At 38.4% G+C, this 27498-nt stretch overlaps 1 protein-coding gene across 1 annotated transcript in view; it reads left to right on the forward strand.

Annotated features, from left to right (window-relative positions):
• Positions 1 to 27498, forward strand: part of LOC310635394 (contactin-4-like) — a 284515-nt gene that overhangs the window by 198125 nt on the left and 58892 nt on the right. The window contains exon 11 of the mRNA XM_083354280.1: positions 16414 to 16541. Within this exon, the coding sequence (XP_083210406.1) occupies positions 16414 to 16541 (128 nt within the window). The remainder of the gene's footprint in view (positions 1 to 16413; positions 16542 to 27498) is intronic.

Consider the following 27498-nt stretch of genomic DNA (forward strand, 5'->3'; position numbering starts at 1 on the left):
TCCAGTTCTTTCCTTCTAATTTCCACTGCACGTCTATGTCTATTATTCATATATATCAACACCCCTCTCATATAGGCCTTGCTAGCATCCCAAACCATATCCATAGAGGTACCCTTATTCATATTAATCTCAAAAAAATCCTTCATCCGCTGTTTGCATTCTTCCACATTTCTCTGATTTCTAAACAAGTTCTCATTTACGCGCCACGAGCGCCTAGTCGTTATCTTGAAGGTGATTAGAACAAACAATCCATTAAAGATTGGCATTTTTCTTCACTATTTACGTATATTTTTAAAAGAAGAACACTTGATATTAATACATAAAAGCTATAATCATGCTGCTTACAAGTATTAGTTATAATTTAAGTATCTTTCCACAAAAGCTGGGTTTTCTATTGGTAGAATTCTCTTTTTATCAGCATTATCAATGAGTAGTTGAAGTTTCATTTAAAAAATTTGAAACACAGATAACATTCCTTTAATTTCTTGGTTAAAAATATTTTGCTACCATGCAAAGAAACTTTACATTAAGACTTATGCCTAGAGCAGTCATGTCAAACTCGCAACATCATGTGACATTGTGCAACATATTGGGACAGTTTTGCCATTGCTGGCAATGGGTTGGGCGCGGCTTCTGCATGACGCATCCAGCCTGGGGCCGGCAGTTTGACACACCTGGCCTAGAGAGTGCTAGAATCAGAGATTAAATTGAATTGTGGATAAATCATCCTTTCAGTTAAGCATGATGTATATTTCTCACATATGCTTAAACAACAGTTTGTATGATCTGCTTCAATAAAATGATGTACTCATAATTTATTTCATGTCCTCATTGCGGCATGGTGTAACCTTTACCACAGTAATAACAATATTCATAAGTATTATTATTAATCTATTTATTTATTTATTTTACTAAATTTATATATCACCCTTTCCCGAAGGACTCAGGGCGGTTTACAGGGTATTTAAAACAACCAGTACAAAAGTTAAAAACAAATTTAAAAAGATTAAATCATCCCTAAAATTAAAAACCCCAGTTAAAAATTCTCAGCCTGGGCCGGAGAGCTCAAAGAGCCAGGTCTTCAGGTCCCGGCGATATGTGCGAAGGTTGGGGGCAGTCCTAAGCTCCACGGGCAGCTGGTTCCAGAGGGCAGGTGCACCCACAGAGAAGGCCCTTCCCCTGGGTGTTATCCGCCGACAGTCTTTTATTGGCAGCACCCTGAGAAGACCCTCCCTGTGTGAGCACACTGGACGAAGGAAACTTGATGCCGGCAGCAGGTGTTCCCTCAGATATCCCAGACCCAAGCCATGTAGGGCTTTATAGGTCATCACCAGCAACTTGAATCTCACCCGGAGGGCAACCGGAAGCCAATGCAGCTCGCGGAGTAGAGGTGTTACATGGGAGTATCGGGAAACCCCCATCACAACTCGCGTGGCCGCATTCTGCACCAGCTGAAGCCTCCGAGTGGTCCTCAAGGGCAGCCCCATGTAGAGAGCGTTGCAGTAGTCTAGACGGGAGGTCACGAGCGCATGAGTGACTGTGCGTAGGGCATCTCGGTCCAGATAGGGTCGCAACTGGTGCACCAGGCGAACCTGGGCAAAAGCCCCCCTGGTCACGGCTCCTATATGATCTTCAAAATTGAGCTGTGAATCCAGGAGGATGCCCAAGTTGCGAGCCCTATCAACGGGGGGTAACACCTCACCCCCCATCGTTAAAGGTGGAATAATCTGGTTAGCCCAAGATGCCGATACGCACAGCCACTCAGTCTTGGTGGGATTGAGACAAAGCCTGTTTCTCCCCATCCAGACCTGAACCGCCTCCAGGCAATGGGACATCACGGCGAGGGCATCGCTGGGTTGGTTCGGGGTGGAAAAAAACAGTTGGGTATCATCAGCGTACTGATGATACCCCACCCCGAAACCACGAATGATCTCACCCAGCAGCTTCATGTAGATGTTGAACAGGAGGGGAGAGAGAACCAACCCCTGAGGAAATCCACAAGCGAGAGGCCTCGGGGTGGATCTCTGCCCTCCAGTCAACACCGACTGCGAGCGGCCCAGAAGATAGGAGGAGAACCACCATAAAACGGTGCCTCCCACTCTTATTGAACTTATATACCGCCCTTCTCCTGTAGGACCCAGGGCAATTCACAAGGCAATTAAAACAACATTACAATACAAAAAGTTAATAACAATTAAAATAGATTAAATTATCCTTGATTAAAAATCTAAAACCCCTATAACTCTGATTAAAAACCCAATTACAATAAGTTAAAAATTAAAAATTCTCAGTCCTGGCCGGAAAGCTCAAAGAGCCAGGTCTTCAGTTCCCGGCGGAATGAACGAAAATCAGGGGCAGTCCTGAGCTCTATGGGTAACTGGTTCCAAAGGGCAGGCACGCCCACAGAGAAGGCCCTCCCCCTGGGTGTTGCCCGCCGGCAATCCTTTGCTGGCAGCACCCTGAGAAGGCCCTCCCTGTGGGAGCGCACAGGACGAAGGGAACTTGATGCCGGCAGCAGGTGTTCCCTCAGATATCCCAGACCCAAGCCATTTAGGGCTTTATAGGTCATCACCAGCACCTTGAATCTCACCCGGAGGGCAACCGGAAGCCAATGCAGCTCACGGAGCAGAGGTGTTACGTGGGAGTATCGGGAAGCCCCCATCACAATTTAGTATACTATTATATACTAAAAAAGCTGTTTATAAAGACATTTGATTAAGAAGCTTTTTATGAAGATATATGAAGGATGAGCAAACTTGACATTAATGAACTGTCTTTGTTACTGAAACACTGCTTGTTGTGATGGTTCAGCTATGAAAATGGAAAATAAACACCTATTCGATTCCCACCTGGCTGTAATAAGCTGTATTGTAGGTACGTGATAAATAGCATCTGCATAGCTAACATCTACATATAAGGCTAAGCATTAGCCTTAGGGAGCATACCTCTTTCACCTGCTTATGTTTTATTTATCTATCAAATTTATATATCTGCTCAGCTCACCCAAGGTGACTCTTGGCATACAAAATAATACAAAAGAATATAGAAACAGCCAATTCAAATATAAAAAGCACAATAATGAACATCCTAAAAACCCAAAATACAAAATCCTAAGTAAAGGGAGAATAAAAAAATGGCACCTTCAACAATGGAGCCATCTAGATAAGTTCCTGGTTCAATGAGAGCCCAAGGCATGGCCACGTAACCAGGTCATGAGGACTTTTTTGGAGTATCAAAAGGGGATTGATAACAGACAAGTTATCAAAGAAGGCCACAAATCAGTTTGTTCATTACAGTCTTTGCCACAATAGTCCACAACCTTTTAAAAACTGATTTGGAAAATGGCACCTCCCATTCTTTTTACCAACATTCTTCTGTCTTTTATATTATGTTAATCTTTTCCAATGTGATCTCTGGAGCATGGCAAAACAAAAAATCTGATGCTGTATGTTATGGGAATTTTATAAAGACATTATTAGAGCATAAAGTAATAATATTGCTTTAGTCCAGTCAGAATGTCACTAAAACTTAAACTGAGTCTATTTATTCCTGTAGTGCAAGGGATACTAGCCGTTCATTTTTTAAAACATGCTGAAAGATATTGAGTTTTTCTTCTTCAATATTCTGTTGGTACATTTTATAGGTAAAAGTGAATCTTTAAATGAATCATAGGTCAGGGACAAATCAATAGATCAAAGTCAACTGAAGCTAAAAAATATGGAGTGACAATAGCTTTAACAGATCTGTGGAAATTTCATAGGCAGAGTGATCCAGTAAATCCCTTTCAGAATTGCTTCATGAACCCACGTTTGTAAATATGTCTATAACATGATTAACCTTAATTCCTGCTTTCTGATTGGCCCAACTTTATTTTATGTACTTACTTTAAAATGCAGAATACATTTACATAATTTTCTAAAGGTCTGCGTTAGCTCCACAACTCTGTCACATGGAAGTATCCATCGCATTTTGAAGACTTTGAAGTTAAAAATGGCTTTTACTTTTAATAAAAAGAGCATTGATTTATCTCCTAAACCCAGATGTATTCTAAGTCACTATGGCTTTAAAATATCTTGTGTGCCACAAAGATCAACTGCTACTGTATTTTACAGATAATGTAATACATAATAGATAAGATGACCTACAGTATCTCCATAGAAATGCAGAATACTTCATTATCAGTTTCATTTTTCCCAGTGCTCAATTATCACTTTCTTTTTTATGGGTGATAAAAAAACATAACTAAAAAGCAGTCCAGATGAAACTCATTTGTGTTAACCTAGCTTCTAAACTGTATCAGCAGATTTACATCTTCAATTTTTTTTATCTAGCATTGTTAAAATTCATAGATATTAAAGGGAGCCCACTGCTCTGTAAAAGAATAATGGCTCATAAAAAAAAACATTTTGAAGCATTTTGACATTGGACCCCAGCAAAGCTATATTCCAAGTTTAGCTCAGAAGACAAAGATCATGAACTATTTTCATACAGACTGTCCTCAACTTACAACACTTCATTTAGTGATTTTTTAATGTAATGTCACTGGGGGAAAAAAAAGAATTATGACCATTTTCACACTTACAACTGTTGCAGCATCCCCATGGTCACGTAATCAAATTCAGATGGTTGGCAACTAACTCATATTTATGACAGGTGAGGTGTCTCAGGATCATGAGATCACCTTCTGTGACCTTCTGACAAGCAAATCAATGGGGAAACCAGATTCACTTAACAATTGTGTTACTAACTTAACAACTACAAAGATTCACTTAATAACTGTAGCAAGAAAGGTCATAGAATGGGGCAAAAAGCACTTAACAAATGTCTCGCTCAGCACGATAAATTTTGGGCTCAGGTATGGTTGTAAGTCAGGGACTGCCTGTATTATCAGTCGATAAAGATGTACATTTTGGTTATAAAAATATGTAAAAAATAGTTTCTTCATACTGCTGAAGAAAATTGTTATATTGTAAAAAAAAAGCTGCTTTGTCATCAGCTAATTCAGAAGCCTATGGATTCTAATTTTAAAAGATCCCCTTAGATCTTTATGTCTATACAGTATACTTATTTGAATAAATATTTTTATGCAAAATACCAGAAATTTCCGCATTGATTTTTAAAATGTATTCCTTCAAGAAAACCAAATTCATTTTTCATTTTTTATTAAACTGGAACCTACTCCTGTTTTTGATATCAAATAGTTATTCAGCTCAGCACATAACTCACTAATAATTCACTTTACGATTCAGACTTTTAACACCCCTTGTAATGCCATTCCAAGATGATGTGTACCTAAGAAATGGAAATTGAAACTTAATGGTATTTCAATTGAGTAATGATACAGTTTAAAATAATTTAAAAATGTTCAAATAAAAATCTGAACAGATAACAACAACAATAACAAGTTGGAAGGGACCTTGGAGGTCATCTAGTCCAATCCCCTGCTTAGGCAGGAAACCCTGTACCATTTCAGACAAATGGCTGTCCAGTCTCTTCTTAAAAACTTCCAGTGTTGGAGCATTCACAGCTTTTCACAGCTTTTGGAGGCAGGTCTTTCCATGGATTAATTGTACTGTCAGGAAATTTCTCCTTAGTTCTAGGTTGCTTCTCTCTTTGGTTAGTTTCCATCTCTTATTAAACCCAATGTAAATGTGGCATAAGTAAATCTTATAACAAGAAATCATTAGGTTCCACTGAGTTGAGTCCATCTTGTTTACACTATGGTCCACCTTGGCCTGCCTTTGGTAATAACTCATAGCACTTCAAAGAACATTCCAGTAATCTCTGTCAGGCTTTATCCAGGTATAGCAATAAATCCCTGTTCAAAGCTCAACTCTATATTCATTGATTACTTAACAGCCAACAGTGCAAAATATGTTGCTTTATTGCAGACAAGAAGGAAATAGAGCAGTAGATATGGCCTTCAAGGGAATATTCAGAAGCCATTATAGAATCAACATGGGCAAAAGCATTCCTTAAATCCTGGAAAAGTAATAGTATTGGGAAGAGGCTTAGACAGGTTCCTTCCTGAAATAAAGAAATATAAGAGGCAGGGAAGCAAAATACAAGGAACTCTCAGTAAAGTTTTTAAATACAGTATAGCTATAGCCTTAGAGTCGAGTTGCTTTCTTGAGCTAAACTATCTCTACCGACATACTGTATTAGCAGAAGCTTTGCATGATAAAAGAAACAAACATGAAATCATATATTTTTGTGTGTGTGAATAACAGGATTGATCTCTCTTCTTTTTTCCTCCTGCCCTTTCAAGTCAACATCCCCACAAGAAAACAGAGCAGCTGGTTGGTTGACTCCTAACTTAGTCCATTTTCCCCAAACTCATAATAAAGGGATCTTCTTTCTATTGCTTTTTTGAAGTCTGAATTGCACCCCCACATTGGCCCTTTCTCTTTACTATTAAATAATCCTTATTTATGAAAGACATTTGGAAGAGGGACTCTGAAGGTAATATGGGTAATATATATATTTGAGGTGAAGTAGAATTGATGGATAGTAACATCCTCACAGCAGGTCCCAGGTAAGAATGTGTAATTCCTAGTGGATAATCTCTTAAATATGAGCCAGCAGTGTGCTGCAGCTGCCAAAAAGCCAACACAGTGTTAGGCTGCATTAACAGAGAGATGGAATCAAAATCACATGAAGTATTAATAGCACTTTACAATGTCTTAGTCAGGCCACATTTAGAATACTGCATACAGTTTTGGTCACCGCAATGTAAAAAAGATGTTAAGACTTTAGAACAGGGGTGTCAAATTGCCGGCCAATGGGCCAGATGCATCATAGCGAAAAAGTTGTGATACATGTCATGTGATGTTGCACGTTTGACACCCCTGCTCTAGAAAGAGTACAGAGAAAAGCAACAAAGATGATTAGGGGACTGGAGGCTAAAACATATAAGGAACAGTTGCTGGAATTGGGTATGTCTAGTTTAATGAAGAGAAGGATGAGGTAGCAGTGTTCCAATCTCAGAGGTTGCCACAAAGAAGAGGGAATCAAGCTGTTCTCCAAAGCACCTGAAGCCAGGACAAGAAGCAAAGGCTGGAAACTAACCAAAGAGAGAAGCAACCTAGAACTAAGGAGAAACTTCCTGACAGTTACAACAATTAATCCATGGAACAACCTGCGTCCAGAAGCTGTGAATGCTCCAACAATGGAAGTTTTTAAGAAGAGACTGGACAGCCATTTGTCTGAAATGGTATTGGGTTTCCTGCCTGAGCAGGGGGTTGGACTAGATGACCTCTAAGCTTCCTTCCAATGTTGTTGTTGTTATTATTATTTATTAAAGCTATAAAACACACCTGTTTTGAAATTGTGTAAAAGCAATGAAAGCATGTGGTGAACATTTTGTAACTTGAAGAAATCACTAGCAGACATTTCTGACAAAATGATAGCCTTGTGCTCCTGAAAACTAAGAGATTGAATAACATTAGGTGTGTACCTTTGGGAATGTGTGCTTATGGTGTTTGCATGCTCATTAATTATCTACTAATTTCCTAAGCCAGAATTTATTCAACTCAATTAAATTCAATTAACTGGGTAGTGTTTTTCAACCAAGTCTATTAGAAATAGTTCATTTAGTATTAAAATAAACTATAAATGGTCCTTATAAATTAACAAATAGACAAATGAATTTTCACCAGAAAACCTGTATCCTGAATAATACATTCACATAAAAATCATGTAGATAACAGTGTTAATAAGGACTTTAGAAAAGATGTGACAGGTCAAAGGACTTCCCATCATATCTGATGTTGTATTGTTTTTATCAATATTTATTACATGAATATTTTATATAGTTTCATCAATGTTGTTTTACTAAAATACTATTAACATGTGTATAGATTGTATTAACAAATATCATACATTAAGCAGTTTTTAATACATTTTCTATTTCATATCTGCAAATTTTGTTAATGGTTTTAGTCTGTCAGTTTGAGTGGACATTCTTTCATATTATTTACTTATTGAAATACAATAGACTCATTCAGTGGTACACTTTGGTCATGTATATTAGAGGCTTAGTTCCAAGGAAATACAGTATAATAATGTTTCAGTGAAAAATAGAATTCAGAACTTGAAGCTAAGAACTGAACAATATTACATTTCTATCTAGAAATAGAAGTTAACTAAATGACTGCCTCTTAGTTAAGACTAGGTTCCTCAACTCTATATAATGTAGCACATTTCGATGAACAGCTTCTTTGTGGTACTTTTGAAACAGTAAATGATAGAAGAATATTGCTGGAAGGGACCTTGGAGGTCTTCAGGAAACCCTATACCATTTCAGACAAGTGGCTGGCCAATCTCTTCTTAAAAACTTCCAGTGTTGGAGCATTCACCACTTCTGGAGGCAGGTTGTTCCACTGGTTATATATATATATATACATATATACATATATATATATATATATATATATATATATATATATATATATATATATATATATATATATATATATATATATATATATATATATATATATATGTTTTCTGAGGTTTTCGCGGGTGCCTGTATGTGGATCCTTGGTTTTTCGGGTTTTTCCCCGCGTAGAACTAAAGGTGTGGGCGCAACGTTTCGACGGAGTCTCATCCGTCATCATCAGGCTTTAGCTTCCTTCTTCTGGGAGAAGCATGTGGCTGTTAGTTCCTCTTTTTTAAACTGCCAGAGGGGGTGTGTTCTGTGGAGGTGTGCTCTGATTGGGTAGGGGACCAAGTGTGTTCTGATTGGGTGGGAGTGTGTTTTGAATGGTGGGTGTGTTCTGATTGGGTGGGGGGGTGTTCTGAGTTGATGGGCTGGTCTCAGCTGCCAGCTCCAGAACTGAGCTGGTGAGTTGTGCTGCTTTTGTTCGGCTTCGTGTTTGTGGTGGTGCCATGTTTTTATAGTGGGTGTCAGTTTGCTTATTGTGTGGTTTGGAGGGGTTTAAAGTGGCTGATGTTGCAGCTGTAGTTAGGTTTCTGTTTTGTGGTTGTGTGTCTTTATCGTTGTGGGTTCGGATTTGCTTTTTGAATGGTTGTGTGGTGGTGATGTCATGTGATGTTATCATGAGTTTGGGTCTGGTATCATTCTTGGTGGTTGGGCCTCGTCTGTCAATCAAGGCGGGTTTCCAAATGGCTGGTAGACGAGAGGTATCATCTCGTGTATTCATGCTGTGGGGGCGTTTTTCTATCTCAATGGCTTCTCTGATTATTCTGTTGTTAAAATGTTCAATTTTGGCGATAGTTTTGGTTTTTTTAAAATCAATTTCATGTCCCGTGGCTTCAAAGTGTTGGACCAGGGATGAAGTTTGTTCTCCCTTTCTGAGTGAGTTTTTGTGCTCTTCAATGCGTGCACTTATTCTTCTGTTGGTCTGTCCGATGTATGTGGTGGGGCAGGTGGTGCATGGGATTTCGTATACTCCTTGGTTTTCTAACCCAATTATGTCCTTGGGGTTTCTTAGGATGGTGGATATTTTTTCTGTCTGTGTAGAATGCTGTTTTGATGTTGTGTTTTTGGAGGACCTTGCTGATTCTGTCTGTGGTCCCTTTTAAGTATGGGAGGAGGGCTTTGCCATTTTCTTGTTCTCTGTCTTGGGTTTTTGTGGGTGTCTCTCTTCGGATTAAGTTGGTAATCGTGTTTCTTTGGAATCCTTCCAATTGAAATTCCACTCCAACTCTGCAGCCATCAAACGCATCCTGATAAGAACAGAACTGGCCCTAATCAGAAACGAACTCCACACAAAAAGATTCCTCCTGGACCGAATCAACAGAGACCTCCTCACACTTCACCTCAAACTCAGCAACAAGATCCACCCCACACTTTGGGACAAATTCAAACAAATCGCCGTCTGGAGAGCTGAAACAGAGACTGCCTACAAAACAGACACACACACCAATAAACTCCGAAGACTAAAGGAACGCCAGAAACAAACCCCTCCTCTCTCACAGCAACACATGAAACAAACTGTGCACAACATCTCAGATAGGATTCTCACCAAAGCCGAAACCAACATCCTGTCTAAAGGATTTAATTTTGCAGTCGCTCCCAAACACATCCCCACGGAAACCATTATATGCGGAGTCGAATCCAGCCTGACCAAAATTAACCCTGATGATGCCAACAAAATCAGACTCGAAGTTACCAACATCCTCTGCACCAGCAAACCACCCAAAAGCAACTTACCCAAAGAGGAACAGACAGCACTACTTAACCTAAAAAATGACACCAGCATAATCATTCTGCCAGCAGACAAAGGCAACGCCACGGTGGTAATGAACTCATCTGACTACCATACCAAATTATCCAACCTACTCCGAGACTCCACATACAAACTCCTCAAGACAGATCCCACCACCTACCTGGAAAAAACCACAAAATCAAAAATAAAAGCCACCCCCATCAGTGAAGAGATCCAGAAAACAATCATTCCCAGAGAAAAATCATCCAGATGTCCTAAGCTCTATGGTCTGCCCAAGATACACAAAGAAGGAACCCCACTCAGACCCATAGTCAGCTCCATAGGCTCACCTCTACAAAATCTAGCCAAATTTCTTGCCAAACAACTACAGCCTTATGCAAATTCCATCACCTCGCACGTACAAAACTCATTCCAATTCATAGAGATCATAAGTATACTAAACTTACAGCCCTGCGACCTACTTGTGAGCTTCGATGTTGTATCCCTCTTCACCCAAGTGCCAATCAAAGAAGCCTTGACAGCTATCCAAAATAAATACAACCCCCCAAAACACATCCTAGATCTGACCAACCACTGCCTATCTAACACATACTTCATCTACAATGGACAAAGATACAAACAAATGGAAGGAGCACCCATGGGATCACCCCTCTCACCTGTCATCGCAAACCTCTACATGGAACACTTTGAAACCCTCGCTCTAGAAAAATCCAACCACAAACCCAAACTCTGGCTCAGATACGTAGATGACACCTTCGTAATCTGGCCACACGGCAAAGAAAAACTGGATGACTTCCTCATACACCTCAATAGCCTACACCCCAAAATACAATTCACCATGGAAACAGAAGCTAACAATCAACTTCCCTTCCTTGATGTCTTAGTCTACAAGAAATCCAACGGCTCCCTAGGACACACTATCTACCATAAAAAAACACACACAAACCGCTATCTGAACGCACTCTCACACCACCACCCAGCACAGATCAACTCCGTAGCCAAGACACTCATCTCCAGAACAAAACACCTAGCTGATGAACAACACCTAAAAACCGAACTACACACTCTCACTAATGTACTAACAGCCAATGGATTCCAAAGAAACACGATTACCAACTTAATCCGAAGAGAGACACCCACAAAAACCCAAGACAGAGAACAAGAAAATGGCAAAGCCCTCCTCCCATACTTAAAAGGGACCACAGACAGAATCAGCAAGGTCCTCCAAAAACACAACATCAAAACAGCATTCTACACAGACAGAAAAATATCCACCATCCTAAGAAACCCCAAGGACATAATTGGGTTAGAAAACCAAGGAGTATACGAAATCCCATGCACCACCTGCCCCACCACATACATCGGACAGACCAACAGAAGAATAAGTGCACGCATTGAAGAGCACAAAAACTCACTCAGAAAGGGAGAACAAACTTCATCCCTGGTCCAACACTTTGAAGCCACGGGACATGAAATTGATTTTAAAAAAACCAAAACTATCGCCAAAATTGAACATTTTAACAACAGAATAATCAGAGAAGCCATTGAGATAGAAAAACGCCCCCACAGCATGAATACACGAGATGATACCTCTCGTCTACCAGCCATTTGGAAACCCGCCTTGATTGACAGACGAGGCCCAACCACCAAGAATGATACCAGACCCAAACTCATGATAACATCACATGACATCACCACCACACAACCATTCAAAAAGCAAATCCGAACCCACAACGATAAAGACACACAACCACAAAACAGAAACCTAACTACAGCTGCAACATCAGCCACTTTAAACCCCTCCAAACCACACAATAAGCAAACTGACACCCACTATAAAAACATGGCACCACCACAAACACGAAGCCGAACAAAAGCAGCACAACTCACCAGCTCAGTTCTGGAGCTGGCAGCTGAGACCAGCCCATCCACTCAGAACACCTCCCCACCCAATCAGAACACACCCACCATTCAAAACACACTCCCACCCAATCAGAACACACTTGGTCCCCTACCCAATCAGAGCACACCTCCACAGAACACACCCCCTCTGGCAGTTTAAAAAAGAGGAACTAACAGCCACATGCTTCTCCCAGAAGAAGGAAGCTAAAGCCTGATGATGACGGATGAGACTCCGTCGAAACGTTGCGCCCACACCTTTAGTTCTACGCGGGGAAAAACCCGAAAAACCAAGGATCCATATATATATATATATATATATATATATATATATATATATATATATATATATATATATATATGTGTGTGTGTGTGTGTGTGTGTGTGTGTGTGTGTGTGTGTGTGTGTGTGTGTGTGTGTGTGTCATATGTTAACTCTTAGATTACCTTGCTAGGCCCCAAACATGGGGCAAATCTTTATTTCCTGTTTTCAGCCTTATCTCAAAGGCCATCGAACAGGCTGTAGTCACACCGGACAGTTCATATATTTGTTTAAATTACTAACAAAGAATTTAGGGAGGCTGATATAGCTATTTCAAACTTATTTGTTCTCATCAAGCATTGGTGGAGCAGTGGGCTAATGCCTCCTTAAGTAACACCAGCTGCCTGCAATTAGTGCAGGTTCAAGTCCCACCAGGCTCAAGGTTGACTCAGCCTTCCATCCTTCCGAGGTAGGTAAAATGAGGACCCAGATTGTTGGGGGCAATTAAGCTGACTTTGTAATAATGCCGCTTGGGGTGTGTGTGAAAGCCCTAATGAGCAGGCATATACATAGAATGAAGGCTACTGCTAAGCTTGTAAGCCGCCCTGAGTCTTCGGAGAAGGGCAGGATATAAATGGAATTAAAATTAAAAAAATTAAAAAATCAGTCAGCCACACCCTTCTGAGATTTGAACCTGGGCTGATTGCACATAGGTAGTTGTTTTAACCTCTAGGCCAAAGGCTCTTTCTCACTTTGTCAGCTGCATTGGGGAGGGAAGAGGCAGGGGAGATATGTCTTGAGTATTTTGAACACATGTTCAAAAAATGTTTTCTGAAAATTATCTTTGACTTTTGTTGTAAGTCTTTGTTCATTCTGAGCCTTTGCTTTCCTGACTTCATCTTTGCATATTCAGGCTACCTGCTGATATTCTGCCTTAGTTATTTGTCCCTCTTTCTACTTTTTGTATCCTTTTTGTCTTTAATAAAACTTAATTCAGTAGTAACAGTATAACAGAATTGGAAAAGTTCTTGGAAGTCTTTTAGTTCAACCTTTGCTCAAGCAGGTCACCCTTTATCATTCTTGACAAATGGCTTTCCAGCCTCTTCTTAAAAACCCCAGGGATGGAGCGCCCACAACTTCTGGAGCCAAGCAGTTCTACTGATTGTTTTCATTGTCAGGAAATTTCTATAGGTCGGATCTTTCCTTGATAAATTTCCCTCGTTATTTCTTATGCTGCCTTCAGGTGCTCTGTAGAATAGGTCAACCCCCTCTTCTCTGTGCAACCCCCCAAATATCGAAAGACTACTTTCAAGTTACAGCTTCTCTGCATTATCCAGACATACACAGTTCCTGCAGCCATTCCTTATTTTTATCCTCCATTCCTCTAATCATCATTTTTGCTCTTCACTGCACTCTTTCTAGAGTCTCATCTTTTTTGTATCATGCTGACTAAAATTGGATGCAGTATTCCAAGTGTGGTCTTACCAGTGCAGTTTAAAGCATTAGTAACTCTTTACGTTATTTTGTTCTACCCCTCTGTTAATGCAGCCTAGGACTGCATTGGGTTTTTTGGCAACTGCAGCAAATTTCTGGCTCACGTTTAGGTGATTGTCCACTAGGACTCCTAGATCACTCTCACTACTATTGAGCCAGGTTCCACCTATTCTATACTTATGCATTTGGTTTTTTCTTGCCTAAGTGTAAAACCTTACATTTCTTATTAGTGAATTGCATTTTGTTGGATATTGCTCAGTGTTCAAGTCTGTCAAGATCTTTTTGTGTCTTGAGCCTATCTTCTAAACTGCTGGCTTTCCCCACAGCCTGGTGTTGTCTGCAATTTGATGAGTTCCCCTTCTATTCCCTCATCTATATCATTTATAAAGATGTTGAAGAGTAGTGGGCCTAAGCCAGAACCTCCATTGAGGACTACATGTTGAGTGTGGTTGGTCAGCTACTTATAAATCCATCTAGTCTATCCCACATTTTTTTATCATACCAAGAAGTAGGTTGTGGTCTACTTATTGAAGTCCAAGTTTTGCTTGTCTACTAATTAAGTCACTTTGTCAAAGAATGCAGTTTGTCTGGCATGATCTGTTTTTGACAGATACTTATACTAGCAATAATTGACAAGACGCCTTTCATATTTTGCCACAGAAACATAGGACATGTCATGGGATCTACAAACTACAATGATCAGAGACCATTGAAGGGGAAGATTTGAAGTTGATTCCTAGGAGTCAGAGAATAAATAACATAACTCCATGCTGTGAAGTCCATTGATAAGGAAAAGAAAGCAGTTAATTTAGAAGGTCACAGTACATGAAATTTTCAATGACTGTGTTGTGAAAACAGTTCAGAAAGGTTCTTGTTTAAAAATCAGCTACAATATTTGATTTTCAGGCTGACAACAAAATATGAGGACCAAAAAAGTGCTCCTTTTGGAGACATCTGATAACCCTAACCCTATGCCACTTAGTCTGAATGGCTTAACTAGAGTATGGAGGCTGTGCAGACTTTTGAGCCAAATAATCAAGTACCAGTTAGGAAGGAGAAGTAACAATTTATCCCACTATGTTGACTTATGGATCTTACTATTAAAATACATAGTTAGAGATACAGTCCAATCTTCAGTGAAAGAAAAACCCACATTTTAACTTGGGTCTTATCTAAGGTTGCCAAAGCTCTAATAAAAATTAGATGATTCCTTCTCCAGATTAAAGATAAAATCACCAGTTAGTAGTTTAAAATATGAATGAAGTTAAAATATGATTTTTTTGTAAGCAGTAACAAAAAAAATAATTTTGGTGGAAGACCTTTGTGATCTGAGCTACAATCAGCAGAGATCTTACTGATTTAATCAATCTCCATCTTTGTTTGCAAAATATATATTCAATTTGATTTTGGTGTTGTCCATCCAACAGTATCCAACTGTAAAGTAATCTTTTACATTCTGGAAAGAAGGCATTTACCATAAATTCTGAATGATTTTGGCTGACCACTACTAGTCAGTTTCCCATTATTCTACATGCTGTTTCACTTCAAACTTTAATTACCTGTATTTTTCATGGCATTTGTTTTTGATGTTGTATCAATAAAATGCTGCAAAACATTACAGAATTGTTCAAATTTCATTTCTTGTGCAACTGTAGTTCAGATCATGGATTATCTTCTTTGGCTTGACTTGGTCTTGAATTGAATTCATTCTATCATTTGGGGGGTGTTTCCAATCAGTGACTTTGACACTCTTTTGTTAATAATAATGGATACTCAACTTCTTCTATTATTTTCTTGTCTGCAGTAGATGAAATACTCCTCTCATGTGAAGCAACTTATTTCAGTCTGTCTCAATTTGCTGGTTCCCAGAAAGTCAATGTTCAGTCTTACATTTCTATTCTAACAAATGTGGCTCATGGTTGATAAATATCAATGCTACTTGTACTTTTGGGTGATTGAATTGATTGCCCTATGAATTGGAACTCACAGTGTAGGAAGAAAGTGCTTATGGATTATAGAATGTTAAAAAGAATGGACTGTTGATTCATGCAACATGATTGTGCTGTTAAACATGTTCTTTAAAGCCAACCACAGTCTATGTCAGGGGTCTTCAAACTCGTCCCTTTTATGACTCATGGACTTCAACTCCCAGAATTCCTCAGCCAGGCACACTGACTGAGAAATTCTGGGAATTGAAGTCCATCAGTCATAAAAGGGACGAGTTTGAAGACCCCTGCTCTATGTGCATTAGAAATTCGCTGTAATAATTAGAACTACTCAACCAAAATTAAGTAACACTACGTAAGCTATTCTTCTCCATTATAATAGAACCATTTCAAATTTATTAATTGATAGTGTCTCAATTTTTCTAGTGGCTTGTGCATTATATAGAGTTGCCAAACCAATATAGAGATAACTTATGTAAGTGGTATTTGATAATGATGCTTTGTAGCCTTTATAAAATTCTTTCAAATCAACTTCCATAAAAATGCCAATCGTTCCTTAGTTGTTTAAACTGTTTTAAGCTACATCATTTATTCTATTTGTTGCATTTATCCATTTACAGACATACTATTTTGGAAGATGGAACTCTAAAAATTGCCAATGTTACCAAAGCAGATGCTGGGAGTTACACTTGTATAGCAACAAATCATTTTGGCATAGCCAGCAGCACTGGAAACCTGATAGTGAAAGGTAAGATATTACCTTCTCCAGGTAATTCCTTAGCCTGAGCTCCAGTAAAATATCTGTGAATTTGTAGATCGTGGAAAATTTTAAAAATGATGAAATTTGCATGTAGATTTCTGAAAAGCTACTTTCCTGAAACATTTTGTGTGTGTTTGTGTGTGTGTGTGTGTGTGTGTGTGTGTGTGTGTGTGTGTGTGTACACACATATACACATACACGTATATGAATTAAGTGCTTTGGAAAAATATAACTGCCAAATTTGTTATTTTCTTTTTTAGAGGAAAATCCTTACATTCACAATTACCTTTTTTCTTTAGCCATACTAATTATTCTTCCTCAGGTTTCATACCAGGTGAGAAACCCCTTTCTCATCTACAGAAAAATAGTATTAATAAAAAAAACACTCACTGAAAATAATAAAGTGAATGCCACATTCACATCTATGCTCCAAGGTTTGTAAAACTCTTAAATTGGATGCATTGTTTTTGTTTCAGAAAAACATTTGTTTTTGCATCTCTTTTGTTCAGAAAATGTGTATTGTTCTGATAATAGTTGGAGGTGTTTGGGCCAGAAAACCACAGACCACTCAGCAGAGTAAGCAAGAAAAGTGAACAAAACAGCACTACAAAATAAAAATCTTACTAAAGATGATCCTCTATAACATTGGGAACAAGACCAGAAAAGATTAACTGCAACAAAATATACCACACTATTCCAGAATGCAAAGCCACCCAAATGTTAATGACCTTGGATTCCCTTTATCAATACATTTTTATATAAGTTTATTTCTTTATTTTCTGAAGAATGTTTGGCATTGCCTGTACAATTGTTGAAAGCTCCTTTATGTATGTTCTCTCTTCATCAAGCTGTTTTTTGCTCTGTGTTGTTATTCTGTTTTTTTAAGCCAGCACATACATTTTTCAATGGTTTTTTTTTTGTTTTATTGCCCATTTTAATCCCAGGAGCAAATAATGTGGGGGTTTTTTGTCCTGCAGAACCCCAATAGTCTCCCATTCAGCAGTTATCTTACAGGGCAAGCTCTGCTTAGTTTCAACAACCCAACTCTTATCATGTGTCTGTAGTCTCTAGGCACAAATATGCTTGGGTAGCGTTTTATAGACAAACATATAAAGCTTCCTTTATGAGAGAAGCTAACCAAAACTGCATGTGGTTTAATCAGTTTCGCCAATTCATTGATTTTTATGGAACTCGGGAGAACTGCTGCAATAAGGAAAACCAAGTGAAAATATTTTGTTTTACTTCCTCTTCCTGCTGTGAGGTTTCCCCATTCCTTCCGTGCTCCATTACATTGATGCATTTATCACGCTACTGATCCTACAACATAAATGCTGCTATTACGTCTAGGAGAGAATGTTGCTTGTGTATGCTGCCAAATAATTGCCTCTAAGAAATAAAGACTGCAATTTTGTACACAGTTGAACTGGTTTAGGATTATGGTGTTAGAAGGTAAAAGTGCTGTGCTTTTTTCCCCCCTTGATAACTATTAAATGAGTTATTATGGCTTTATAATAGTGATAGAAGTAGCAAGTCTGCAATCAAGCAAACAATCATAGTTCCAATTTGTTGTCTGTTATACTCTGCTGAACAACATTGCTGGTTATTTGATTCTTCTGGCCCTTAACTTTATTAATTTAAGCCAGAGAACTCACCCCACAAAAAAATAAGTTCTTCAATTGATGTAAGATTTTTAAAGAAAATCCTTCAAAATACATCAGTGTAATCTGTCTTGTTGTGATAAAATTAGTACATGTTATTGTTTTCCTTGCAATAATAGCCCTATTTTATCCAAGATATAATCAACATATAATTGTAACACTATAGCCAATATTCCTATTTTAATGTACTTCAAGGCTCGATAATTTATATATATAAATGCTCTTTTACCAAATTAAGTGGAATAGTAAAATGCCAGTAGTAGCATTTCTAATTCAGCAGATGTGCTGATACTAATGTTTTAAATTAAATTATACAGTTTTGATGAGTAGTCTTGCATCTGATACAGTAAGTCTTTATAAATCTGATAAACACTTTCATCTCCCTATTGTTGAGGAAAGGAGCAGGAGTGGGGAAAAACATGTATTGGAAAAGGGATCAAAAGGTATTGATGTACTGCTTTGTAATTAATCACATTTTTATAACGCAGTCAGTTTAATTCTGCCAGACTGAAGTGAAAGAGGCCCCATGTTGCTTCCTTGCCCATATATATCTATTTTTCAATGCTATTAAAGGCATACTGATTTTGATCAAAGCTGGAGACTCTATATGTACACTCATGATGGAGAATACGTTAGAAAAAATATATATAAATCTCAATTTTATAACTGTAAAATTTGGGAAATGAATTTATTTTTGAAATAATGACAATACTTTTTAAATAATAGCAGTAATAATTTATTTATTTATTTATTTGGATTTATATACCGCCCCTCTCCGAAGGGACTCGGGGCGGTGTACAGGGCAATTAAAACATTATAAACAACACATAATGTATAAAAATTAAAATAAAATTAAATCAAATAGCCCTAAACAATAAACACATTCTAAAATTTATTTTTTTAAAAAAACATGTATTGGAAAAGGGATCAAAAGGTATTGATGTACTGCTTTGTAATTAATCACATTTTTATAATGCAGTCAGTTTAATTCTGCCAGACTGAAGTGAAAGAGGCCCCATGTTGCTTCCTTGCCCATATATATCTATTTTTCAATGCTATTAAAGGCATACTGATTTTGATCAAAGCTGGAGACTCTATATGTACACTCATGATGGAGAATACGTTAGAAAAAATATATATAAATCTCAATTTTATAACTGTAAAATTTGGGAAATAAATTTATTTTTGAAATAATGACAATACTTTTTAAATAATAGCAGTAATAATTTATTTATTTATTTATTTATTTATTTGGATTTATATACCGCCCCTCTCCGAAGGGACTCGGGGCGGTGTACAGGGCAATTAAAACATTATAAACAACACATAATGTATAAAAATTAAAATAAAATTAAATCAAATAGCCCTAAACAATAAACACATTCTAATTTTTTTTTTAAATTTAAGATCTAAAATACCAGTCCCTCAGTCCAGGCCGGCAAGTTCAAATAGCCAAGTCTTCAGGTCGCGGCGAAACGAGCGAAGGTCGGGAGCCGTCCGGAGCTCAACCGGAAGCTGATTCCAGAGGGCAGGCGCGCCCACAGAGAATGCTCTCCCCCTGGGGGCCACCAGTCGACATTCCCTGACCGACGGCACCCTGAGGAGGCCCTCTCTGTGGGAGCGCACAGGGCGATGGGAAGTTAACGCCGGCAAAAGGTGCTCCCGTAAATAACCTGGACCCATGCCATTTAGGGCTTTATAGGTCATCACCTATTTACCAGCAACAACAATCAGCAGCTTTCACTGATACATCAGATCACTGGTGATACATTTAATTTGTTTAATTTTCAGTTTTTCTTGTCCTATCTTTGTATTTTTTTCCTATAGTATTCATAGGTAGATATCCATTATAGATATAAGCACTATGTATATTGACTCTTGTTCACATGTATAGCATGAACTATTGGTAGTCAGGGATTTTTTTATACGTTTAGGATCATTAAACTGACATTTCAATGTCTGCTGACTTACTATTACTTTATAGAATGATACTTTCCTACAAAGTATAGGTGTTTAACTCATGTTTTGTTAACATAGCTTAAGAATTCCTTCACTTTGTCATAGGTTGAAAGTGTTTAATTCTGACTCAGTTCTATTATTATTGATAGATTCTATTATTATGTGCCATCGGGTTGGTGTCAACTCTTAGAGACCACATAGGTAGATTTTCTCAATGTCTTTCAAGTTTTACACTGGTGCATAGTCAACTCTGTAATTGAGTTGATCCACCTTTACCAGCATTAGAGGGAGTCAGGACTTTGCATAAAGTTAGAAAGTATTATAGTATAGCCTGGTCATTTGGTTTTGAGTGAGAGTTATGGGTTTATGTGTTCAATGATCCATTGTTTCATTTTCTAGGATGATGAAGGTATTCTCAGATGTTTTCTTTAACAACAAAATTTCAGAAGCATCAATATTCCTTCTCTCCAGCTTCTTGAAGGTCAAACTGTGCCATGGAGATCACTATTCTGATGTTTCTAGGTATAAATATATCATGGCATCGTGTATATCTTTTCCATGGCCATTCTGACATGTGCTAGTCCAGGAGTCTTCAAACCTGGCCCTTTTATGACTCGTGGACCTCAACTCCCAGAATTCCTCAGCCAGGCATGCTGGCTGAGGAATTCTGGGAGCTGAAGTCCACAAGTCATAAAAGGGCCATGTTTGAAGACCGCTGTGCTAGTCTGTGGTGTATTTCTTGACTGCTTGTTTCTGTAGTGTTGATGGTTGATGGTAAAAGTCAGAATTTATCTACCACTTTAGTATCTTCATTGCCAAATCTACCACTGGTTGTTCTACTTGTTATCATTACTTTAATCTTCTTTATATTTAATTTATTTCCACTTTTTCATTGTGTTCCTTGACTTTTATTACTGAAGCTTGCAGGTCTTTTGCACTTTGAGCTATCAAAGCATCATTATCATTAATGGGAGCAATATGGTGTATGGAGCAGAGAATATACCAGAAGGCAAAAAGCCTGGACATTAACTCTAATCCAAGTTATTTATATCTATCCTATAATATGGCCTGTAGAGTGAAGAAAACTCTTTGGAAGTCTAAACAAACCATAAAAGTACTTTCATTTTATGCTGATATTAGTGAGTATGTATGTCCAGAACATAGGCTTATATCCAGAAATATCCATCACACTGTTCTTTCTAAAGCAAAATTACACAAGGTACAGAATAGGAGTAAGAAATAATAAGTAAATAAATCAAAAGATAGAAAAATAAAAGGAAATATGGTTACATCTAGGTTATAAAAAAAATCATTCATTCATTATACCTCTCCATAACTCTGCTGTCCATCATGGGGTTTTACTCCTTGCGCAAAAGAAATTAAGCACATTGGTGAAAAGTTTAAATTCCTTCATAACAGAATTTTGCTGCTGATGCTTTACAAATAAATATGGGCTACTAGTAGTACAGGATCTGATTCATGGAATTTGCAAGTTAAGAGGTTAGCAAAAGAAATATTCCAGGATTGAAAAGGAAGTTAAATTCTCTTTCTACAGCTTTATCCTCCTAAGTCTCATAGTAACAATAACAACGGTGCCATAATGCTACTGTTTATTTACCAAAATAAGCAATGCAGTTACTTTGTTTTTCTTCTTCTTATGAGAGATATCTTAAAAATTCCCCTTGTGTAATTTTGTTTCAGATAATAGTCACTTCAAAAATAGTTTTGAAGTAATTACTGAAATTCCCTGGGATATTTTCTGTAGACTTAACGGAACTTATTTTAATACAGTTTTCTGTGTCAAAAAATGTATTTTCCATTTTTATTTATTACAAAGTAAAATAGGGCAAAACTGTATCAATAGAGCCCAATAGTAGTTTTACATGACATGGTTTTGATGCAATAAAATGCACTACTACATTTCTATATCAAGACTAGTAAAATAAATCTTTAAAAGATGTCTGAATGACACAAAAGTAAGCTAAGCAAACAGCTGAAGTTACTTCGGCATAAACTCTACTTTTGTATTCTTCCTATTGTCATATGTACTTTATAGTTTGTATCAAACAGTTGACAAATATTTCCGAATCCATAACCTAAATAACAATTATGTCCTCTTCCAAACTGTAGGATATTCTTAATCAAACATCTTTATTAATTCCTGAGGTAGGTTAAGTAAACGTAGGTAAAACCAAACTTGCAACTTTTGAATGTTTCCGACAATGTACAGTTAACTTTCTGGAAGTTTGTTTATTTCTGACTATGATAATCCTCTTGAGAAACTCCATCCGCAATGTGGGATTGTTGCATTCAAAAGCATGTTTCAAATTTGTAATATCTTCAAAAGGTTCAAAGTCTATAAGGATACTTAAAGCCCTCTTTTTATTTGGACCAGCTGTATGTAAGCCCTCACCTTAACTAAATGCATTATAATGTCATATAAGAGGGAGAATTCCTGCTTCCAGTAAATTCAAGAGAGCTATTTCAGCTGAGTAGTATATCTTACAAGTCCTTCTTAGGAAACTGTAAGAACTTTTCAAGCTATCTACTGAGTTTGACATGGAAAAACTTGAGTAGCAGTAGTTGTGGGATGTCCTCAAGGTTGTCTTTCGGCAAAATTGGGTAATTTTTGCGCATATTTGTACTGTACTTCCAATGATAGCATTTACCATTTTGCCAGATTAATTGCACATTGGACTATCTGGGAATAATCAGTTTCTTTCCAGAAATCATAACCATCCATTTTTAAGCCCATAGCATGTAAAGAAAGTTTTCTAGACTGATTTTTTAATTGCTGTATCATTGGATAGTGGGAACACTTTTGCTTTTAAGCTAGTGTTAGCAGCACTCGGCAATCTGTTAAACACATAATTTGCATTTCTCTATTATTCCATCTACCTGCCCTTTTCCAGCAGTTTGTTTTATTTTGGCAAATCTTTAACTGCTGATCCTTTTTCTTCTAAGGCTGCTCTTACCCACTATTGTTTCTCATTGGCCTGTTTATTTTCCTGAGCTTCTTCCTCTGTCTCTATCTCTGCATACTTTGTCTTGCTTGCGCCTCTCCCAGACCTCCTAAGCAGCTTGCAAACATAAACAAAATGCAGCCACCTGTTTCCCCTTCAAGGCAGGCGTAGCCGCCTTACTGTATTTTGCAAATAATTGTTTCATGTATTGCAGTCTTTCCCACTGAGAAACTGGCAAAATCTGTACCTCCTTCCTTTGGACAGAACACACCACCCATGCTATTTATTGCTCACGTAGCCTTTGCTATTAACACCAGAACCCATCCTGAGTGTGAGAGCTGCTTTCCTGCAGAGATATTCCAAGCAGAATCTTTTCCAGCACCTCTAAAAACAACGTTCAACAAGCTCTACTGCTTAAAAAAATCTGTTCTGCTATGTAGCAGCCTGCTTACTCCTAGAAGTTTCTTAGTCCTTGTCAGAATCCATTTATATCATATTCATAAATGTATGTTTAAAACATTGTTCCTGGATTCTGCCATCTCCCGAGGAGCAAGGAATGTGTATTGAGCCTGTATTAGGCATTTCAAAGGAAAAGAGAAGCCTTTTCAACTGGGGGAACAAAAGGTAGGGTTAGGGTAGGTAGCATCTGGCTTGTGTCAAGGAAGAGAGCAATAAACATAAAAGGTCCTAAGTTCCTTTTTCCCACGAGAGGGATGATACGAGGTAACTGATGGGGGGCTGACCAAATGGGGTTAAGGGGGGGGTTGAACCAGGAACTCTTTATAAGGTTTTAGTTTGTAGAACAATATAAAGTCCAGTCTTGTATTCCTACAACCAAGCATGTCATAGTAAAGATTCCTTTTGGACTAGATTTGGCTCCAAGAGTTTTGTCTTCCTAAGACGTGGTTTGGGGTGGGTCCTGACAGTCCTTCTGTGCTTGGAACTGGAAAATAGTCAAGAAAACCTAACCATGAGACCAATTTGCAAATTCATTTCCATCCACCAGCAGGGAGATAGGCAAAGACAGCAACGCACTTCTGCTTTGGCCATAGCACCTGGGCACAAAAGGTGAAAGGTTGGTAGAGGGAACTGGAGAGAAGGCAGCTGGGCACATGAATGCTTGCTGTGGTGGGCTGGGTTGGCTGAGGCTTCCCAGTGCATGGCAACCAGGCCCAGAGCTGAGCAATTGTGGAGCAGCTTGCTGTCCCTCAAGGCAGAGTCAGGAGAGTCAAAAGGATGAGGGAAGATAGATGGAGGTGGTGACTCAAAGCACCTCTGTGGTCATGGATGTGGCCAGGCTGCCAATACCCAAATTTTGACCACAAGACTATGGAAGCACTGCACTGCATATAACTTTGAACATGTAAGTCTGCTTTTTCCAATACCATCATAACTTCAAAATCAGACACTGAGTGAATGGCCATAAGTCAAGGACTATTTGTACTCATTATCATGTATGTTGTTCCTGAAGGATTCCGTTGCTATTCTAGCACTATAAATAAAGCATTAAACGTAATTATAGGTACCAAATGGACTAGCGTGAGGCAAGGACCGAGAGAGACAGCTGGCAAGTTTCTCAAACCTTTATTTAGGGAAAGCACCGGACTGGGAACTCAGCCGGAGGGCTCCCTTTATTTATACACAACTTGACAGGTAACCAACCAATCACAACATAGAGTTCTCCCGCCGCATGGCTCCGGCCAATCCGCTGTCGGCAGCTCTGACAGCCAGGAGCTGTCAACAGCCGCCGCGCCTCTTCTTCCAGCTGGCGGCGAGCCTTTTGACAGCTCCGGCTAATGCGCATGTGCGGCCTCAGGCAGCCTTGACAGCTGTCAGGATCTGCGCCTGCGCAGCGGCTAGCGGCGGCCTTTTGACAGCTGTCACTTTCAGCCGGCCGCCGCGCGTGCGTGTTGGGTGAGCGGCAGCCCTTTGACAGCTGTCAACTGTCAAACGGCTGTCGCGCCTTTTTTACCTCATGGCATTTGTGACTTTTACAGAACTTAAATACACAACACCAAACAAGGATTCCTACCCCCAAGAACCTTTTATAATGTAGCCTTATAAAAGGAGCTCGGGTGACACAGTGGTTAAAGTTTGATTTTGATGGGGCTCAAGGTTGTTCTCTGCTTTTCATTCTTATGAGGTTGGTAAAATGAGGAGCCAGATTGTTAAGGGCAATAGTCAAATAATGCTTACACTATAAACCACCCAGAGAGTGCTGTAAAGCACTGTGGAGTAGTATATAAGGCTGGCCTGATGGGGGATGTGCTGGGGTTTTTATTGGGGATTTTTATTCTACTGTTTTTAGCTCGGGCTCTAATTTAATTATTTTTTTAATTTTTGTATTCTGTATTTTTATGTGCCCTGTTCACCGCCGTGAGTCCCTCGGGAGAAGGGCGGTATATAAATATAATAAAGATAAAGATAAATGGGATTGCTATTTATACAAGAGGAAAGCAGTAAAGAAGAATAGCAAAAACAACTGGAAGAATTAACACAATTCAGTTTGGATGCAGTTTTATTCCTGCATCACTTGAAACTTATTTTTTTCACATTTCCAGTAAGGTGTATGAAATATATAGGCATTTAATGTTTTAGGTGTCTGTCATATACAACATATAGGCCATGTGTTATTATGTTTAAGATAATTATGCTCATACATTCAACATGCAATTAAAATTGCATTTTTGACAGAAAACTGCAGTTTCCTCTCCTATAATGTTCTGGTGTGTTTATTCGTAGTTGACCATAAAGGTGGAATTCAACAAGGAATGTGATTTATTTATAAATACATAAAAATTAATCATTAATATAAATGGGGAAAAAACAAATTTATAAATTCCTGGATTTTTGTGGTATACAGTTTCACCAAAATAGCTGCTTGAAAATGTAACTGTTTAATTATTTGATCAGATTAGAAGAATTATGTGTTTCATTGTAAAAAGGCAACCAGAGAGTTGAAAGCATGTTTTTGTTTTGATAGCTAATCAGCTATTACAGCACTTTAGAGACAGCTCTGTATCCCTTTCACACTGCATGCTGAGAATGCATAGAAACAGTTTTCAAATATTATAGAATAAGTAAGTATAAAACATCCCCAGAATCCAAGCAGAAGATACTTGAATTAAGCTGCACAACAAACTCTGTTACAAGCCATTTTCTTTTCCCAAGCGAGTTAAAATCAAATTTTGGAAATCCTATCTTTTGTTTTAAACCACTGTTACTTGTCCTTGTGGAACACTTTAAAAGAATGTATTAAATTTTATACTCCATTTGGTACCTCATCTTCACAGACTAAGGAAAGAGAACAGAAAATGCATTTTTTTTAAAAAAAGTATTTTTATGCATCCATCCATGCTTTCATTCATTCAGCTTGTATAGCTGCTCATCTCAAACCAGCAACTCAGGTGGTGAACAGTCATGAAAAACAATCAAAGCACAGTACAAAAAGGTATTAAATACAAATAACAGCCTAAGAAGGGAAGATTGGAAACCAAAGGAAAGTTGTGCAAAGTAGTTGGGTCGAGTGATGATCCCTTGAGGAAGGGAAGTACCACCACCTCTTTAAGGGCCAGCAGTACTGCTCCCTCCCCCAAAGAGAAATTAACAATTACCCAAACCCAAGAATTCATCCTCTCCTGAGCAGCCTTGATCAGGATACAGAATCAAGAAGAGAAAATGTGAAAAGAGTGAGAAATTGAGTTTGAGCAAATGACTGATTTCTTATTCAGGTCTGCTGATGACTTCTGCTGAATATTTAAAGCATTGGCAAAATTAAAGTTAGTGCAGCTAATATATGAACTATAATCTCTCTCCATTCACCCATCCATCCATTGACCAGTGTTTACTCAGAAACAAATTCTGATTAAATGAATGCTCATCCCTTGGCATATAGTTATGCCAGCCACATGACCAGAGAAGTATCTTTGGACAAGGCTGGCTCTTTGGCTGTGAATCAGAGATAAGCACTGCCCCATAGAGCAGGCGTCCCCAACCCCCAGTCTGTGAACCAATACCAGGCCGCAGCATGCCAGCAACCAGGCTGCACAAACAAGCAAAGCCCCATCTGTGGGATGCAGGCAGCACACAAAACCACATATTCTCCAGTCCGTGGAAAAACCTCTATCCACTGAACAGGTCCCTGGTGCTCCAAAGGTTGGTGACCTCTCCCCAGAATCAGACATGAGTGGACAGAGGAAACCTTTAACTTTACCTTTTTAACATATGAATATTCCTTTAGTGTTAACAACCATGCCATACATTCTGGCTTTAAAACTACTTGTTACTCAACTGAATCAGAATTTCACAATGCATGTCTGTAAGTCTGCTGTTCAGGAGATCTGTCATGATGTCAATGACAATGCA

Source organism: Vipera ursinii (assembly GCF_947247035.1).
Source record: "Vipera ursinii genome assembly, chromosome: 2".
Classification (NCBI taxonomy): domain Eukaryota; kingdom Metazoa; phylum Chordata; class Lepidosauria; order Squamata; family Viperidae; genus Vipera; species Vipera ursinii.